The 20,195-nt window shown below is 38.6% G+C and overlaps 1 protein-coding gene across 1 annotated transcript; it reads right to left on the bottom strand.

The window, feature by feature from the left end:
- Window positions 1-9,448: 9,448 nt before the first annotated feature.
- On the bottom strand, window positions 9,449-11,734 carry LOC121797303 (plastid division protein PDV1-like). The gene is made up of 2 exons (XM_042196055.1): window positions 11,262-11,734; window positions 9,449-10,329 (listed from the first exon to the last, which is right to left on the bottom strand). The coding sequence occupies exons 1-2, from the start codon at window positions 11,589-11,591 to the stop codon at window positions 9,829-9,831; spliced, it is 831 nt and encodes a 276-aa protein (XP_042051989.1). The 5' UTR covers window positions 11,592-11,734; the 3' UTR covers window positions 9,449-9,828.
- Window positions 11,735-20,195: the final 8,461 nt, after the last annotated feature.

The raw sequence follows: 20,195 nt of genomic DNA, 5'->3' as shown, positions 1-20,195 counted from the left end.
TAAAATAGAGATAATCAAAAATGAGTTTGTCCCACATCGAAAGTGGAACATAAAATATTCAAGGATGTCTCTATAAAATAGAGACAACCAAGATGAGTTTGTCCCACATCGAAAGTGAAACAAAAAACATTCAAGGATGTCTCTATAAAATAGAGATAACCAAGAATGAGTTTGTCCCACATCGAAAGTGGAACATGAAACATTCAAGGATGTCTCTATAAAAGAGAGACAACCAAGAATGAGTTTTTCCCACATCGAAAGTGGAACACAAAACATTCATGGATGTCTCTATAAAATAGAGATAATCAAGAATGAGTTTGTCCCACATCGAAAGTGGAACATAAAATATTCAAGGATGTCTCTATAAAATAGAGACAACCAAGATGAGTTTGTCCCACATCGAAAGTGGAACAAAAAACATTCAAGGATGTCTCTATAAAAGAGAGACAACCAAGAATGGGTTTCATAAATTCGCAAGCCCATCAAATATATATGGGCTAATACGAATTTCTAGTATTCATTTATTTGTAAAAATTGTTTTTAAATATAAAAAACAATTTTTATAAATAAAAATATTTTTTTATTAAATTCGATTTTTTTTAAAAAAAATTGAATTATTGCGTCACCGTGACGACGCCCACTCGCGGGGCAGCGAGTGGGCGTCACGCGTCGAATGGGAGGCCGCCACGTCGCCTCGGCGCGTGGCGGAACGTGTCGTGCCGCGTCTTGCGGGAACGGCACCCGGCACGGCACCGGCACGGAATGGCGACGACACGGGCGGCTGCAACGCGTGCCGCCGCGGTTCCGTTCCTCCGGAACGAAATAAGGCACCGCAACGGCACGCGTTGCGGATGCTCTAATAATTATCACTCTTATTATAGGCACGAGTTTTAAGAAATGTAAAAAAAAATTAGTTGAAAAAGTTACTAGAATGTAAGACCCACTTTTTTATATTGGTTTTATAATAAAATTTGAATGAAGTGAGTTAGTAGAACGTGAGACCTACTTACCATTTATGGTAAAAATAAAGTGTGACACTTATTGTGGGACGGACTGAAATGGAAAATGAGTGACAATTATTGTGGGGCGGAGGGAGTATTTTTTAAAATAAAAACATCAGTATTTTTTTTCACTTTCTTAGCTTAGTTTATTTTCTTTATGCTAAATTCACTAAACAAAATTGCATAATATATTGTGACGAATAAAAATGATCCATTTAGATAGAGACATATTAGTATAATTCTAGTAAATTGCCGGTATGTTAAATTTAAACGGCCATAGAATACTTTTTTGTTCTTATTATATGCCAATTCCTGAATTACATATTGTATTTTTAAAATTAAGAGTAAATTATGTTTATGAATGGCTACTTTGTTTTTATTTTTCTACATAGTATATGGTTACATTTTTCACCATGTATCAAAATGGACTTTTTATGTAATATACATGGCATTGATCATCTCATGATTTTATACATACTGTTTCATTCAAGTTTCAAGCAAATCTAATAAGTTTAATAAGTGAGTGTGAGTCCTTGACTTTGAGGATTTTGCTTGATTGTATGCTATCAAGTCAGATTAGGAAGATATAGTATAATATTGAAAAGATAACTCCATTATTTAACAATACACAATATGGTAGACAACTTGAATAAATTAGGGTTATTACTCTGCAGATATAAGAACTTCAACATTTTTTTCGTTTTTCTCCAAATATTAATTTTTGAACACATATACACGAACTTGAACTTTCGATAATTAAGAATTGCTTAATTTGATTCTCATATGCTATGATTTTTGGCCACTATATACTGTATAGAAAACTTGTAAATTGCAATAAACGAAGTCAATTTGTTGGAATAGATGAAATGAAATGAAAATAATGTTCTGTAATTCCAAAGACGATGCACATGCAGTTGGAGAAAGAAGATGTGATCATATATAGCTGAAATTTCCAATAAACGTTCCAACGAAAATTTGTTATAGTTTATAGATTAAGGAAATAAATATCGCATGCAGGTTGCAAGGGATGTTTATATATGTTTAAATAATAGTAATTAATTATAATGGACACAAATATTTCTCAACTTATTTAAAAAATTTATTGGAACTTGTACGCATGGGTATATCATATGACCCCTACCAGCGCTGAGTGCTGCTGCATCCACATTTTTAGTAAATGAAGTTCTCATCACATTTTATTTTTGGACAAAATCATATAAATTGAGTATGCTGTTAATGGAAATCCCAATATCTACAAGTGTAATCTAGCATGCCTAATTGTAATTGAACATATAAAAGGAGAGGAGATATTTTCATATACATGGAAATTAAAAAAAAAATGTTTCATAATGTTTAAATCACATGAATTAATTTCAGCACTATAAATAGGGTTTGTTCAACATTGGAAACCTTATAAGTACATAAAAATTAATCCAAATAATTGGAGCATGGGCATCTAAATCATCATTCCCCCTTGAGGATCTGGCTTTATTTATCTATTTGGTGTGAGATCTATCCGAAAAAGTTAAACTATTTTGCAGGTTATATTTCTTGGTGGAATTCTGCAACATTTCTGTCGCAGAGAATTTATGGGGTAGGCATGGAAATGTTTAACAAAGTTATAAGAATATAATACTCCTCTATGATTATCTTGAGGGAAATATATTACTCCCCCTGTCCCTGAAAATTTGTCATATTTCACTTTTATCATTTTTTGCATTGGACTCATGTTCAACTAACTCTTTATTACTCACATTTTATTATAAAAGTAGGACTCATGTGACACAAAATTTTTCAATCCACTTTCTATTACTACATTTCTTAAAACCTGTATCGAGTTAAATGGTAACAAATTATTAGGTACTGAGGGAGTACTATATAGCTAGATCACTGAAATGAGGTGAAAAGGGGCTCTTTACATGAGTACTACTACTATATTGTTTTTTATGGGGTGAAAAGGCTGTTGGTATCATTTACCATGATTTTTTGTTGGGGGCCCGAAACCCTTAAGAAGTACTAGTAGTTAATTTGTCACTAAGATATTGTAAGATAAACAAAATGGTTTTCATGTATTTGAGGCCTATATTTAAGTTCACACAGTCAAAATTTGAATGTACATATTTCATTATTTTCATAAAATACTGATAGAATTATACTTTAAAACAAAGTTAAATAACACAATTATAGAGTATTTTCTAAATATTTCTTTTGACTCACATAATTAATAATCTAACAAGTTTTTCAGAATTAGTATTTCAGTAATTCTAAGAATGTGGAATGCATTATTAACCGCTTTGTGTCATCACGCATTGTTAATAAGCATGTGGAATGCTTTAGTATAACCGAATAGGAATAAAATAAATTAGTACTCCATTTTGTAATAATATCAATAATTAGAAGAAAAATAATTGGGTATTTATTATAATTAACCGCTTTCCAGCGGCGGCAGGGTGGCAGCTCAACCACCTCACCACCATCACCATATCTCAAGTGGGATTCAACTTGTAAATCTCAGTCTTGTCTCAACTACAAAACAAAACAAAACATAACTCATAATCAAAGTTCTTTCTTCCTAAAACTAAGAACATAAAGTTTCTTAGGTCAATTTAACAAAAACCATAAATTAGGCATAATTTCAGGACCATGTTGCCTGCCACTAATGAGCACGACACATTTGTCCAATTTTAAGTAATTGAAATTAAATGATTTACTATATTGCAATTGGCAAATATATGGAGTCAGCATAGCATGAAGCTGCTGAGTTTTTACTTAAAAATTGTTGAACCCACACGACATGGGTCGCCAGTACACTGACCATATAATATGGGGGTTAGATATTTACCAGTAGGATTGTAAATGTAATTCAAATAATTTATATATGGGGAACCAGCAAAATATTTAAATCATTGGGAATTTCTAAGCATTTGCTATTTCTTTCTCTTTACTTGCTAAATTTAGTTTCTATTTGAATTGTTTACTGATAGTGATGCTTTTTTTATTATTATTTAGAAAATGTGTATGTGCAATACTCTCTGATCACATTTTTAATTTAATTTCTAAGTCCCTACCACATTTTTTTTCTTTTCTTTTATTGTTAATTATATCGTTGAAAATGACCGAAATCATCTTTAGTCTTTACTAATACGACGCAAGAGAAATCAAGAAAGACTCATACTATAAAAAGAAAGAAAAATGTCTACGAAAGATTGGTTTGAAAAGTGAAGAAGCAAATGCTAAAATGATAAATAAAAAGTAAGAAAATGTGAAAAATGTACATAGGAAAAGTTTCAAGTTAGGTTAATGTATTGTAGTAGTTCTAAAATGCACTGTTAAATATATATACTTGTTTTAATATGTGATCTATGCAAAATTAGATCTTAATACAAAAACGCAGAACAAAATTATACAGAGGGCATTTTAGTTTATTTTTAGGTCATTTTAATAAAGGATGACGTAAAATGGTAAAAAAAAAAATCAAACCCGGATTCTATAAAATGAGCTAAAACTAATTAATAGTGATCTTCCGTGGTTTTGTTAACTATTGACCATCAGATCGCCTAATCTTAGGGTCACGATTTGGGCTGCATTCCTGTATTAAGATGCACTTTTGTTTTGATCATTTAATTTTAGGATCACAATTTGGGCTGTATTTCTGTATTAAGATGCACTTTTGTTTTGATCATTTAATTTTAGGATCACAATTTGGGCTGTATTTCTGTATTAAGATGCACTTTTTGTTTTGATATTTTCATACTTTGTTTGATTATACTAAGAAAATAGATTCAATAATGACTACCAATATACGGAGTACTATTTTTCTGCGTACACATATACGTGCATATATTTGAAGCAGTTAATAAATTGCATATAGGTTAATAAATTATTCATCCCAGGAGCTAGCCAGCTATCTTTAGTGGTTTATTTCCTAAAAATATGCAGTTGTTTTCTCCTTTTTCAGGTCAAACACATTAATATTAGATGCTAAAAGCCAAATAATTTTAGTCTAATAATATGATCAATAAAGCTTTTGGTGGATATCATGCTGGTGGTTTAGTGGGATTTGGCTTAGGTAGGGCTGGGGAAAAATACCAAAATGCCGAAATACCAGCCTTATCGTACCGAAAATACCGAATTTTCGGTATACCATGATTTTCGGTACGGTATGATACCTTACCGAAATATTTCGGTAAGGTAAAGGTATGAATTTTTATATACCGCGGCATACCGAAATTCGGTATATACCATAATTTAAGGTATATACCGTAAAATATAAATATAATAATATATAAAGTATTTTATATATTTTTAAATTATAAAATTTATTGTGAAATATAATATAATATGAATAAAATATACTAGTATTTAATACCCGTATATTATTTAAATTACTATAAAATATAAATAGTATTCTAAAAACTCAAATATTCAATTTTCATTGATATTGAAAGTAAGGTATACCGCAAAAGTATGGTATACCAAACTTTGGTATACGACATACCAAAAATGAGGTACGATATCGGTATGAAAATTCTCCATACCGAAAATAAGGTATACCGAAGTTCGGTATACCGAAAATTTTGGTAAGATAAAGGTATGATTTTTTCGCATACCGAATTTACGGTAAGGTATATGGTATGGTGGTTTCGGTAAGGTATACCGTACCTACCCACCCCTAGGCTTAGGCCATCAAGCCTAATAATATGCGACCCCAAGTACTACCCAAACTATTAATATACACTAATTACAGATCTGCACTGCCTAATCACATCAAATTAATTTAGATTCTTCCCAAAAAAATAGTTAAGCATCCAAATTGTTGCCCCCTTTGCCTCTTTTGTTTTTCCTTTTAATGGAGGCACGTAGTCCACATTTTAAAAATAGAGCATCCAATATCACACTGATATCAGATTTTTATTGCGCAAAAATATACTACTACAGTATATATAAAAAAGTGATCATAACTTCAATGTAAAAGACTAAATAATTTATTGATTAATAATATTATTAGATGTAATGATTCAATTATATTGATCAAACTAATTCTAATCCGTATGTTCCATGCTAATAGATGCATATCTTTTTGCACAATGATTAAAAATACGGTAGATATTTAATGTATGTGAAGTGAGAAGAATAAAGTAGAAAAAAAATAAAGTAAGAGAGAATAAAGTAAGAGAGAGAATGTGTTATTTTTTTTACCAAATATAAAAATAACTCTATTACGTTAGAACGTCTCAAAAAAAATATGATTCTATTAACAATGGTCAAATGATATTCCTATACAATAACCATTTTTTCCATCAATTCTAGAGATATTATACTTTTAATTGTAAATTTAATCTTAACACATCTCTCTCCATAATTATGACAAACAGGAAAATTATGCCAAGGTTTTGCGGTTATTAATTTGACTGTTGCCAACAAATACTTAATGAATAGTGGGTGCATCAATGTTGTTTGTACCTCAATCATGAATTAGTCTGCCCTAATTAGAAAGTACATTGTGTACCTAGAGCCAAGACTCAAGAGGTGCCACCGTTTACGGCCATCAGTTTGAATGGGGGAAGTCCAATGTCATTTTTTGAATAATATCCATATCGTATAAATGTGTGTATATATACTGTATATATCTTAATAAACCTAAAATTCGAAAAACTAGCACTTAAAAATAGGGACTAAGAATTTGAAAAGTTGCAATAATAATTCACTTGTTTTAGAGATTTTGATTCCTTTTCTTGTTTAATTAAAAAGGAAAAGAGACTTAAAAATAGGGACTAAGAATTTGAAAAGTTGCAATAATACTTCACCTGTTTTAGAGATTCTGATTACTTTTCTTGTTTCATTAAAAAGGAAAAGAGACTGTCACTTTGGAAGGCAAGAAGCCTATCAAAAGCTGGCAGATTGGTGCTTATCAAATCAATTCTCAAGATGTACTATTTCAGCTTGTTTCGTATGCTCAAAAAGGTGGTCAATCGCATTATTCAACTGCAAAGAAGATTTTTTTGGGTAAGAAAGATGGAGAAAAGGGGGATTGTCTCATTTCATGGGAGACTATTCACAAGCCAAAGAGGCTTGGGAGTAGGCGATATCCTAATTAAGAATGCCTCTCTTCTTTTCAAATGGTGGTGGAGGTTTGCTGACAACCGAAAAACACTTTGGAAAGAGATTGTTGAATCTAATCATGATACCACACACCTTGAGGATTTTCAAAGAATGAATAACAAGAACCGATCATGTGTTTGGGGACAGATCACGGACTTTAGAAGCTTTAGTAAGGAGGTACAAGAAGTGGCTTCGAAAGGCATTCGGATGAAGATCGGCAATAGGGCTCACACGAGGTTTTGGTTTGATAATTGGGCGGGGGTGAATAGTCTTCGACTTAGCTATCCCAGGTTATTCATGTTGTCTACACAGAAACAAGATCTTGTTCGAGAAATGGGTATATGGGTGAATGGGGAGAGGGGATGGGCCTTCAATTGGAGGTGAAATCTTTTTGCGTTGGAAGAAGAATCCTTTAGAGATCGTGAATCTTACAAAGCTGTCTGAAAACGTAAATGACAGGAGGGTGTGGTCGAGTGACTTATCAAATTCCTTCTCGGTGTCTGACTTTGGTCTGCAGGTTACCAAGATCATGGAGGATGAGAGCTCACAACAAGTTCAAGGAAGGCTCGCATGGAGAAATATTGCTCCTCCAAGAGCACAACTTCAAGTATGGTTTCTTCTTCAAGGAAAAATCAACACTAAAGAGAGGCTTTTCAGACTGGGAGCAGCTAGAATTGAGGATGATCGATGCATTTTGTGCAAAGAAGAGACTGAAACTGTTGAACACCTGTGTTTTGCTGCAAATCATCGAGCAATCTCTGGTATCACTGCTGCAAATGTTGGGAATTATCATTTTGTCTTCCCAAAGATCCAAAGACATGTCTGCTTTCTTGGGTGGGTACTCCGTTCAAAAGATTTGATAAGCGGTTGTGGACTGCCATGTTTTATGTCGTCGCTTGGACAATTTGGGATATTAGAAACAAAATGGCATTCCAAGATTTTAAACCTAACTGGGAGTTCGAGAGAAGCGACTCTTTTGGAGCCTTGGAACTTGGGCGAAATTATGGTTCCCGGATTTTCCCTTTGCACCGGAGTTGTTAGAGGATGACTTGAAGGTTGTTAGAGGCTGGGCAGGAACAAGAGCTCCACGAAGAGGTAGGTTGTGCTGACTTTTTTTAATTCTGGGCTCTTGATGTTTTTTCCTTCTTTTGTGGCTTTGTTATGGGTTTTGGCTCGGTGAGAGGATGGTTGGTTTGTTTCTTTGTTGGGGCTGCTTTGTTAGGTAGTTTTTTGCTTGTTTTGGATCCCTTTTTTGGGAGATTGGGGGTTTCTCTTTTGTTGGTGGTCTCGCCTTTGGGCTTGCCTCTTTGTAGCTCGCCGTCTTGTGGCTTGAGCATTTGCTTTTCATCAAAAAAATAAACAAAATACTGATACTAAAAAATTAGTACTCCTATCAAATTCAAAAAGGAAAGAATAGGGCTTGGCAAAGTAACGATCTGATCTCGGCCCAATCCCAACCAATAGTAGTACTACTAATTAATCTTATAACCAACATAATCTATTAGCCCAAATATCTCATATTATCCCTGTATTTTAAAATAGAAACTTTTCAAACGCAAGTTTTAGGGTCTGTTTGAATTAAAGTTTATCTTTCATTTTTAGATAAGAACACAATCATTTTATGGAAATGCTTTTCTTGGTTTTCCATTTCTATTATAGTATGAAATTACAAAACTATCCTCTCACTTTTTCTATATTTCCAAGGCTGAGTGCTATATTAGTAAATTCCACGTAATTTAAGATTGATATAGTGGTGCACATATTATCATCATTCAATTTTTCATGATAATAAAACACTCATTTTCAGCCTTAATTTAACGGGGCCCTTGCCCATTGAGCGGGCCACACATAAAATTTATCTAACATATCAAACACTAGATTGGACCATTAAATGCACTTTAAATGTGTCTATCTACCAATTCTAAGATAGACATAAAAAATGATTAAAGTATTATTGGTAAAGATTGTGCCACACCTCATTAGAGAAGTATATTTTCTCTAAACTAGAAAGTTTTGTTTTGAAAATACAAATCAAAATAAAAATAGTTTCTCATTTTTAAATGATGAAAGGTTGCTTTATCAGTTAGCTGTGTTCCTTTATAACTACTCCTAGTCCAATAGATTCTTAAATCTAACTATGTATAGGAAGAATCTGCACTGTCCTACAAATTGTGATTTTTTGGGACGTTTTTGACTTTGCATGTCACCAGCAATGCTGAACTAAATCGCATAATATTTCAGTATTGCATGCAATTTAAAATTAAGGCACGTAATTTTCTTAGACAAGGGTCTCTCTAACGCGACATAAATAAAGACCCCCAAAACGAATCTGCATCAACATACAATTAAAATATAAAAAACATTTTTAATAATATGCATAAAAAGCTCGGATTCATAAGCGGCGGCAGTATTTACTCTCCCTCCCTCTATATAAAGAAGATAGAAAAAAACAAATTCAAAACAATAAACCTGAAATCTTCCCTATACACAGCCAAATATTTGAAGAGTCTCAAGTTAAAAATTAAAATTCTCTTTCCTCACAGGATGTGAGAATATGAAGGTGAAAGCTGCAAAAACATATTGAACTGACCTAAGTAAGGCTAACAGAACTCACACACAATAACCTAATCTACCAAAAGGTGAGGAGATGCACATTATGGATCTCCTCTTCTTCATCATAGCAGCAAACAATTCATTATTTTCAGAAATAAAGGTCTGCAACTGCTCAACCCCTAGCCAACGTGACATCCAACTGTGTTAAAGCATCACCAGATGATGAACCACGCGACTGAGAGAACTTTCTTCCCTCTCTGTCAAAAGTTGGAGGATCTTGCATCTTGCGACCGATTTGATTAAGATGTAAAAATGCAAGCATGCTTATAGCAAGCAAAGCAGCATTCCCCACTATCCCAACTGTTTGATCCAATTTAAGGGACTTAGTAACAAAAGCATAGCTCGAAAGAAGGAAATTGACAACTGCGTTTGACCTTTTCCCTTTCTCTGGCACAAACTTTTCATTGGAAGGATATGGGGTTGAGCCATATAGATGTTCAGGTGCAACAAAAGGGCTTGCATCACGCACATCACCTACCAAAGCTTGCGCTTCTTCAATGACTTTGTATTTCTTTCCTTGATGATCAGCCAGTCTCATTGCAAGGATAATACGACTTTGTTCAAGACAGGCTACCGCTGCATCTCTCTCTGCCTTCTGTTGAGTTTGTACAGTCTGTAAATTGACATTAGATGAGCGTGCTTAGCAATGCTTTTCCATAACCAATGTACATGTCAAAATACAGCTTTAAGGCAAGATTTTCAAAGATGATGGAGTTAATAGCTAACAAAGAATCTTATTCAGTGACCTTTCGTCCCCTTATATTATAACATCGGAAAACAAGTTATCTAGTAACAAATTATCTAGAAACAAGTTAACTTTTCCAAGGAAGAATTGAACTTCATGCAATAAATATCAATATGCAAAACCGCACAAAATTCTTAGAATCACACAGCTTCCCAGGTGAAAAGAGCTATCTATGTTGAGCACGGTATAACAGTGATTCATTCACCCTTTACCCTCACAGCCTTGAACACGCTAGCTAGCTTCACTAAGGCATGCAGATCAAAGCACTTTCTAAATTCTAATGCCTAAAAATCCACAATAAGCTCATTTCAAAGATGAACACTCAATATTTCAAGCCTATAAAACTGATTTCTCCAACTCTATCCAGAGTTCAACCCACTGCAATATTTTTTGGTAGAAATCGAACAACTGATCTACGCATGATGAATACTTCAAAAACAAACAATGAGATGCAACAATCTTAGTTTTAAATTGTTCCATAACAGCATTGCCAGAAACCAACACAAACATACATATATTATTATGAGTCTATATACAAGTCCTATTCTCCCCACGGCTCATAACAGAAGATATAAACGACGTCCAAACTATGGTCAGAAGAAAACGAATCCAAATTATGCACAACCGGAATTTCACATACGTGGCAACGCATTCAAATTGGTCTTCAATATAGCACAATAAACCCTATCAATTAACAAAATATCACCAAATCGATCCCCAAATTCTTCACTGAATTTCAAATCATTCAATAGGCGAGACAGGAAATAAATGCAGGTGAAAAAAAAATCGACAAGACTCACATGGAAGAACTCAAGCTGGTCTTCGAGATTCTCGAGGGCGGTTCGAATAGAATACAAGCTCTTGGCCTCGAGAACCGCCACTTCATCGTCGTCGATCCGGAACTCCTTGACGAAGACAAAGCCCGACCCGATTTTGTTATCCGGATCATCGTCAGGGGATTTCTTCTTCCGGTTGACAGAAAAAGCATCGGGTCTCCGGGTGGGGTTCTTAATAGAATTGAGGAAATGAAGTCGAGAGATGGAGTGGATGGCGTCGCTGAGCTTGTCGTGCAAATCCCATATTTTCTCGAGCACGGCTTCAATCTCGCCTATCTCCATTTCCCATTTCATTTGGGGAAATGAATTGAGAGATGAAAATATATCTGGTCAAAAAGAGGAAAGTGCTGTTTGAGTGCGCGAGGAGGGAAAGTATAGAGGGAAATGCTAAAGAGAGAGAGCAGATTTTGGAACCAGAAACTTCTAGGGTTAGAGCATTTTTTTATGTCTAAAAACGCTATTTGAAATGAAAAGCGTGGTCAGCGTCAAATAATAGAATGTGGAGGGTGAGGATGTGATGATTGTGGCCCCATGTTGTCTCTTGAATAAACCAACGCTTTTGGGTTGGCACAATTTGGATTCTGGCGTGCAACCATAAATTTCCTTTTCTAGTCCCTCTCCAAAAAATTTAAAACAATTGGATTTTAGGGATTTAATTAAACGCAAATTCTAAATATCGTACAAACTCAAAATTATGATTCGGGCCGTTAGAAAATGTCAACAGATAATAAAATAATAGCAACAAAAAATGTCAACACAGTGTCAACTGTTGATGCTGTGTTGACATTGTATTGAAACTGTGTTTACATTTTTTGTTACTGTTATTTTGTCATTTGTTGACATTTTTAATGGTTCAAATCATAGTTTGGAGTTTGTACAATATTTAGAGTTTGCATTTTAGGAGTTTATGTGTACTAAATTTTTCTTGCTTCAAGCGTTTGGGCAATATATCCATCTAATTCATTTTTTATTTTACCTTGACTTATGTTTTAAGAAATACTACAATCTCGATCCCCCAACTCAAGTATTTCCGGCTTTGTCATTTGATCACAATTCAAACCTATTGGTGGTTCCTATACTTATTACTCTATCATACGAATGACGTATCAAATGCGAAAAAAAATAAAGAATAAAGTTGGTCATACAAAAATTCATTTGACCAGACTTATTCAAACAATTACTTTCAGTATTAAAGTATGCCAAAATATAAGTGCTATAGTTCATGTTGTACATGACATTTCTTATTGTCTTTTAGCAATATTTTAGCTTCTCAATATAAATTTATAATAGAGGTCCACCTGTATCCGTGACCTAAAATAAATGTACATGTGAATAAAAGTAGACGCAGTGGCTAAAATGTTAAAGCATATATATCAATGTGAATTATGTATCGAAAATGTGTTCATCGTTCAAACGTCAAATTTGTGTAGATTGTTCGGACGCCAAAGCTGTTGTGCACGGTAGTTGGCTCTACGAATATCTATTTCTGAAAAACGTTTCATAAGGATACTTACTAGGTGAAATTAATAATATATAGTAGTGGTCCATGATCCATAACATCAAATGCTAATAACAAGAAGACTTGATCTCATAGCCACATATTGACTCACACAATCACATTCTGAAAATTGAATCGCATAATCACATTTGAATTAAAAGTTCATTGAAACTCCCCTAAAATCTAAATCTAAAATCTCAAAAGTTAAATAAACTAAGTGTGAAGCTTGGCTTGTTGGTGGCACCTCTGATCCGTCGTCTTGTTTGTCTCTTGTCAACTAGCTGGTGTCAAATGGCTCGGTTCTTTTAGCGATCTATGACTATATATGCTTCATAGCCTTCAACATTAAGCCAAATCAAAATCAACACTGATGTGTTACTGCCGTTGGGTTTGATACTTGGATATGGGGAAAAGTCGTAGACGTCGTGGTGTGGGTGATGCATGGAAGGCGGTTTTCGATGGTTCTCCAGCGCCAGTGGTGGAGTTGGCTGACCCCCCTTATCTTTACTGCTGAATCTTGTCTCTTTAACTAATAGATAGCGAATTCAAGTCATCTAGGTTGTAAAACTCTTAGTAAATTATTCATCCAAATATACTAGTACTAATAAAAGTGTAGTAATTCCTCACATTGGAACGTTCATAATTATATTTCACTTTTGAAGGAAGTTTAAGGACAAAATACAAAAAATTAGGAGTCGATGTGTATGAGAAATGATAGTTGCACATCGTCCATCCAGCTCTTATTTAATTTTGGTAATTTATTCAAATTATTTCCTCTTGTACTAAGTGGTAGCAATGAAATTTATCAAGTCCGAAAATCAATGGTCGGGGCGGTCGGCGACCTGAGCGTCGCCGTAGCCAGCATCTTCGCCGGATATCTCCTCCAACGATCGGCCCTTAGTCTCGGTGACTGATGGAGTACGTACTAAACAAGCCCAACAGCAGTAAAGCCCATCAGCCTAAAGCCCAAGAAAGAGTATCAGTTCGGCATGACTAAAGAGTATCAGTCCGGCATGACTAAAGAGTTCAGTTCGGCACAACCAAAGAGCTCGGCCCCAGCCTACAGCTCGGTAAAAGCCAACCAATCAAACTCTGCTCTCAGGTCGGCATCAAGCTCTACTCTCAGATCGGCAAAAGCTGCTCGGCAATAATTCAGCAGTTCGGTCTCAGTATTCGACCGAACTAGGAGATAGTGGACTCATGCAGGATTTCCACCTCCACTACACCCACGATCTATTTAGTGGTGTCAAGCAGTCATTAACTCATGCAGGATAGTGGACCCATGCAAGATCGCCACGATCTCCACGACATCCACTACCTAGTAAATGGCTGCATGCCACGATCTTGGTTCACTGTATAAATAGAACCTAGATCAGATAGATAGGGTTAGACTCTCTCGCTCTCTAGAGATAAAATATCAAATAGCAAGTTTGTATTTGTAAGCTGTAGAAAACAGATCAAGCAATACAACTCTGCCCTCTTTTCTTCCCGTGGACGTAGATTTACTTCAGTAAATCGAACCACGTAAATTCTTTGTGTCGTGATCTGTATTTTCCTGCATTCACTAACATCAGAAATTCGCCGATTCATCACTGGCGCCGTCTGTGGGAAACAGAAAACCAAATTTGTGATAAAGCGAATTTTTGACCCTTTTTCCACCCCAGAAAAATGCATACCAGATCACACACTACCCGTAATACTGTTCGTGATAACCGTGAGGAAGCTAGTCCAGCTCGCAGGTCTGAAAAACGGCCTCGGGAGACATCTACCTCCGGTTCTCACGAAGAAGGAACAAGCCACTCCAGGAGAGATCGCACCAAGTCTTCCCAGCAGCCCGATTTAAATGAAGCTGTCAAGTTGTTCTTGGCCGAGAAGCAGGAGGAGTTCTTAACCTTCCTGCAGAAGAGCCAGCAGCCGGAGAAGACAACGGCGGATTCTCCCTCCTCATCCAGACATGAAAGTCACTACCGCAGTAGTGACGTGTCTTCCAGGAGAAAGAATCCTCAACCCCGACATGTTCCTGTTCCTCCTCGGTACCGGAACCACAGGAGAACTCCATCTCCTCCGTACCGAAGAGATGTCGGGTTCACCATGTACGGAGCATTAAAGACTCCGTTCTCGGACGATATCACCCGAACTCCTTTGCCGCGGAACTACCGGACACCGTCAATGACTTATGACGGGCTAGTGGATCCTCATGATTTCTTGGGACGCTATCAATATAACATGGCGAACCAGGGTCTCAACGAGGTCCACATGTGCAAGCTGTTCCCCGAGCTGCTCATCGGGAACGCCAGAAGGTGGTTCGACAGCCTTCCTCAAGGCAGCATTAGATCCTACCGAGATCTAATGGATGCTTTCCACAGGAGGTTCTTTCAGAAAGCGGAAGTCCGAATCACTTCGGCTCAGCTGCTTTCCATTCGTCAAGGTCGCGACGAAAGAATCAGCGACTTTATGACAAGATTCCACAAGGAATGCCTGCAAGTAGACGATCTCAACGATCTGCTTGTCATCTCGGCATTCCAAAATGGAATCCTGCCCGGAGCTCTCTACAGGAAGCTCGTTGAGTGCGGTCCGCAGACAGCTCAGGAAATGTGGGACATTGTGGACCAGTACTCCCGGGCCGATGAGGCAGACCGTCGCAAACGGTCGTTAGACAGCTCATCGTCCCGAGGAGACAGAAGGAAGCCCGATCATAGCGATCAGGGGCATCCTCGCCGGACTCCATTTGAAAGAATTCAAAGGGCTCCGGTGCAAGACAGATTGGGACCCAGTCTCAATCCCGAGAAGCCGCCCGCTCAGTTCGTACCGCTGAACAAGTCAAGAGCGGAAATTTTCGAACTACATTCCGATATGTTCGAAAGACCAAAGCGGATGACGAAGTCAGCCGCGCGGCGACCTCAGGATCAATATTGCTCCTTCCATCAAACCCACGGTCACGATACCGAGGAGTGCCGAAATTTGGCTGCAGGTATTGATGTTCTTGTGAAAACAGGAACGTTAAAAAAATACCAAAGCAAGCAGCCGAAAAAGAACAAAAGGCAGAGAGGTACGAACTGCAATCCTCAGGATCCGAAAAGGCATGAGGATCCCGAAGACGACGACGAGCCGCAATATGATGGAGTAATCCTGACTATTGATGCTCTCCCTGCCGGGAAGACTAAGTCGTCCCTAAAAGCAGAACGCAGAGGTTCCAATCAAGAGGAGCCAACACATAAAAGGCTGAAGAAAGACGAAGTGATTACATTTTCAGACGCCGATCCCGTCCCAGCCATCTCTCCTCACCAAGACGCTATTGTCATTCAAGCCGGAGTGGCAAACAAACTGATCCACAGAGTATTTGTGGATACAGGAGCGTCAGTCAGCATTCTTTTTAAAGAATGTTTCGATAAAATGGAAGTGGATCCAGCTCGGCTCAGTCCGGCTCCACTTCCTCTGAAAAGTTTCGCCCAGGAGGACACCCGCCCTGAAGGTATTATCAGCCTTCCGATCACGGTGGGAAAAGCGCCTACAAGCTCCAATACGATGATCGAGTTCTTTGTGGTGAAAGCTCGGTCCCCGTACAACATCATCCTGGGGAGAGACTGGCTCAACACAGTTCGGGCCGTTTGCTCTACTTATCACCTCACCATCAAGATCCCCACTAAAGGTGGGATAGCGGTCATCCGAGGTGATCAAAAGAGAGCAAAAGGATGTCTGCAGATTGCGCTTAAAAGTGCCGAGCAATCAGTTCGGCACCATCAAGCATAGCAATCACAGCAACCGGAGTCAGAGGCAAGCGAGATGACCGAAGTCACTTCAGAGCCGAACTCAATGACCGTTCAGTTATACGAAGATGATCCATCCAGAGCGGTCAAGATCGGCTTCGCAGGAACGCCTCTACTCCGGGAAAAGACCATTCAGCTCCTCAAGGAGTACAAAGATGTCTTTGCATGGTCTCCGTTGGACATGACCGGAGTGCCCCCCGAGGTAATCACTCATCGGTTAAATATTGATCCTTCAATACGGCCAGTAAAACAGAAGCAAAGACTCTTTGCGGCAGAAAGAAGCCAAGTCATCCATGACGAAGTCCGCCAATTACTAAAAGCGGATGTACTATTCGAGGTGAAATATCCTTCTTGGGTGGCTAATCATGTGATGATCAAGAAAAAAGAAGGAGGATGGCGGATGTGCATAGATTTTACCGATCTAAACAAGCACTGTCCTAAAGATTGCTATCCCCTTCCGAATATAGATAAAAAAGTAGAAGCTTTGATCGGCTTCGAAATTTTCTGTTTTCTTGATTTATACAAAGGATATCACCAAGTATTGATGGATGAGAGTGACGCTCCGAAAACAGCTTTCATTACCGATTTCGGCATTTTCGCTTATAAAAAGATGCCATTTGGTTTAAAGAATGCCGGAGCCACTTATCAAAGGATGGTAGACAAGCTTTTTCGGCACCTAATTGGAAAACAGGTTGAAGTGTATGTCGACGACATAGTTGTCAAAAGCAAAAGCACTTCGGAGTATGAAGACAACCTCAAATCCACTCTCAACGTGCTCCGAAAAGCCAACCTCAAACTCAACCCCCAAAAATGTACCTTTTTGGTAGATTCGGGAAAGTTTCTGGGTTGTTGGGTTTCAAAGGACGGACTCAAGGCAAACCCCTCAAAAGTTCAAGTCGTTCAGAACATGGCAATGCCGAAGTCCATACATGACGTGCAAAGGCTAACCGGATGTCTAGCCGCACTGAATCGATTCCTTTCCCAAGCAGCCGAAAAGCAACTGCCGTTCTTCAAGGTGTTGAAAAAGGCACCAAAGTTCGAGTGGGGAGCCGAGCAGAAAAAGGCCTTTGACGAGCTCAAAAGTTATCTAGCCGAGCTTCCTATTCTCTCTGCTCCAACCGAAGCCGAAGTAATATTCTTATACTTAGCGGCATCCGATCAAACCATTAGCGCGGTGCTTGTACGAGAAGAAGGCCTAAAGCAGTTTCCCATCTACTTTACAAGCCGAGCATTAAGAGGTCCAGAAACAAGGTATCAACCTCTGGAAAAAATTGCTCTGGCGTTAGTAAATGCAGCAAGGAGACTGCGGCCATACTTCTATGCTCACAAGGTATGCGTCTTAACCGATCTGCCTCTTCGGCAAGTTTTGACCAAGCCAGAAGCATCAGGCAGAATCGCCAAATGGGCCATAGAGCTGGGAGAACACTCAATCGAGTACCTACCTCGGAAAGCCATCAAGGGACAAGCTTTGGCAGATTTTCTTGCAGAAGCAAAGTTCGATCAAGCAATTCCTGTTATTGCCGAACAGAAGAATTCTGAAAATGCCGAACTAGCACAGCCCTTGGAATCCGAAGTAGAGCCGCCGGACTGCTGGAGCGGATTCGTAGATGGAGCTTCAAACAAGATGGGAAGTGGAGCTGGTATTTTACTTGTCGCTCCCGACGGACACGAAGTAACCTACTCACTTCGGTTCCTATTCCCCACTACTAATAATGAAGCCGAGTACGAAGCCCTCCTGGCCGGACTCCAGTTAGCGCAAAGTCTGCTCGTCAAATCTCTCAAAGTCCATGGTGATTCACAAGTCATAGTAAATCACATGTTGGGTACAAGTGAAGCTCGTGACGAGAGAATGAAGAAGTATTTGGACAAAGCGCAAAGCATCAGCCGAAGTTTCTCCTATTTTCGGATAATCCGCATTCCCAGAGCGGAAAATAGCCGAGCAGATACCTTGAGTAAGTTGGCCTCAGATCCGAGCTCAAAGGCGGAAGAATTAATGCATCGAAGCATTGATGAAGCCGAGGTACATTCAGTATCCAGCTCGCCGAACTGGATGACGCCGATCTTGCAGTATCTGGATCAAGGACAATTGCCCGAGGATAAGAGAGAAGCTCGGAAGATCACGTGCCGAGCACTTCGGTACGAACTTCATAAAGGAGTCCTCTTTAGAAAGTCTTACCCCCAGCCGTTATTGCGGTGCGTAGGACCAGAAGAGACGGACTACATCCTCAGAGAAGTTCATGAAGGATCGTGCGGTAGCCACATCGGAGCTAGAGCTTTAGCTAAAAAAGTTCTGAGATGGGGATATTATTGGCCAACCTTGGTACAAGAAGCAGTGCAGTTCGTCAAGACATGCCCGAAGTGCCAAATCCATGCAAATGTCCCAAGGATGCCGCAGACCGATCTATACACTATGCAAAGCCCTTGGCCTTTCATGCAATGGGGCATAGACATAGTGGGACCACTTCCTCAAGCTCCTCGGCAAATGAAATTCCTTATCGTTGCCGTGGACTACTTCACGAAGTGGGTGGAGGCTGAACCATTAGCTACGATAACGAGCTCAAAGGCATTGGACTTCGTCTGGAAGAACATAGTGTGCCGATTTGGCATACCCCACATCCTCATTTCGGATAACGGGACTCAGTTCACCGACAAGACGTTCAAGAATTGGTGCCAAGAGCTGAATATTCAACAGCGGTTCACTTCGGTCTCTCATCCACAAGCAAACGGACAAACGGAGGTAACAAATCGTATCCTGGTGAAAGGGTTAAAAGCTCGGTTAGAACAAGCCAAAGGACAATGGGTAGAAAATCTCCCTCAAGTCCTATGGTCCTACCGAACTACACCCACAACCTCCAACGGTGAAACTCCGTACAGTCTTGTGTACGGCACCGAAGCCGTGATTCCGGTGGAGATCGGCATACCCAGTCCCCGAACTCTAAATTTCTCAGCAGAAATGAATGACGACGGACTGAGAGCCGAGCTAGATCTTGCCGAAGAAAGAAGAGAATTGGCATGCATAAAAGCAGCCAAGTACAAGGAGCAAGTAGCCCGGTATTACAACCAAAGGGTGAAGAAGCTGCAATTTCAAGTGGGAGATCTCGTCTTGAGAAACAACGAAGTAAGCCGAGCAGAAAAGCTGGGCAAGCTCGAACCCACATGGGAAGGTCCGTATCGGGTGTCAGAAGTCCTCGGCAAAGGGTCTTACAAATTGGCTCACATGTCAGGAGAACAGGTACCCCGAACATGGCACCTTTCCAACCTCAAGAAGTTCCATTTGTAAGAGACAGTCCGGTCAGTCAGTCTTGAGTCCTGTTCGGTCAATGTGCTTTATTTGGTTTGCTTGGTCTTTATTTGTCTCTGTGCGTTTTTGTCTGTGTGTTTTGTCTGTCTCTGTGCGTGTCGTCTCTTACAAATGTTACTGAGGTATCTTGTTCTTCGAAGGCTGATCCCCTTCTTAGAACATTTACAAGCCAACGATTGTGAGTCAAAGCTTCTAAAGAGGATACAAGACCACAATTCAGCTTAAACAAGCAGTTCGTCTGAAACGAGCTGCAATAAGCCAACGATTGTGAAGTCAAAGCTTCTAAAGAAGATACAAGGCCACGATTCAGCTTAAACAAGCAGTTCGTCTGA

The sequence above is a fragment of the Salvia splendens genome, chromosome 3, assembly GCF_004379255.2.
Source record: "Salvia splendens isolate huo1 chromosome 3, SspV2, whole genome shotgun sequence".
Classification (NCBI taxonomy): domain Eukaryota; kingdom Viridiplantae; phylum Streptophyta; class Magnoliopsida; order Lamiales; family Lamiaceae; genus Salvia; species Salvia splendens.
The sequence above is the reverse complement of the archived record's forward strand: the minus strand, read 5'-3'. Positions and strand labels throughout refer to the sequence as shown.

Bases quoted from the DNA above. Each gene is read 5' to 3' on its own strand.
- LOC121797303 (XM_042196055.1), bottom strand. From the start codon at position 11,591: ATGAAATGGGAAATGGAGATAGGCGAGATTGAAGCCGTGCTCGAGAAA. The intron at 10,330-11,261 runs GTGAGTCTTGTC...GTCAATTTACAG, and splicing joins ACCAGCTTGAGTTCTTCCAT to ACTGTACAAACTCAACAGAA.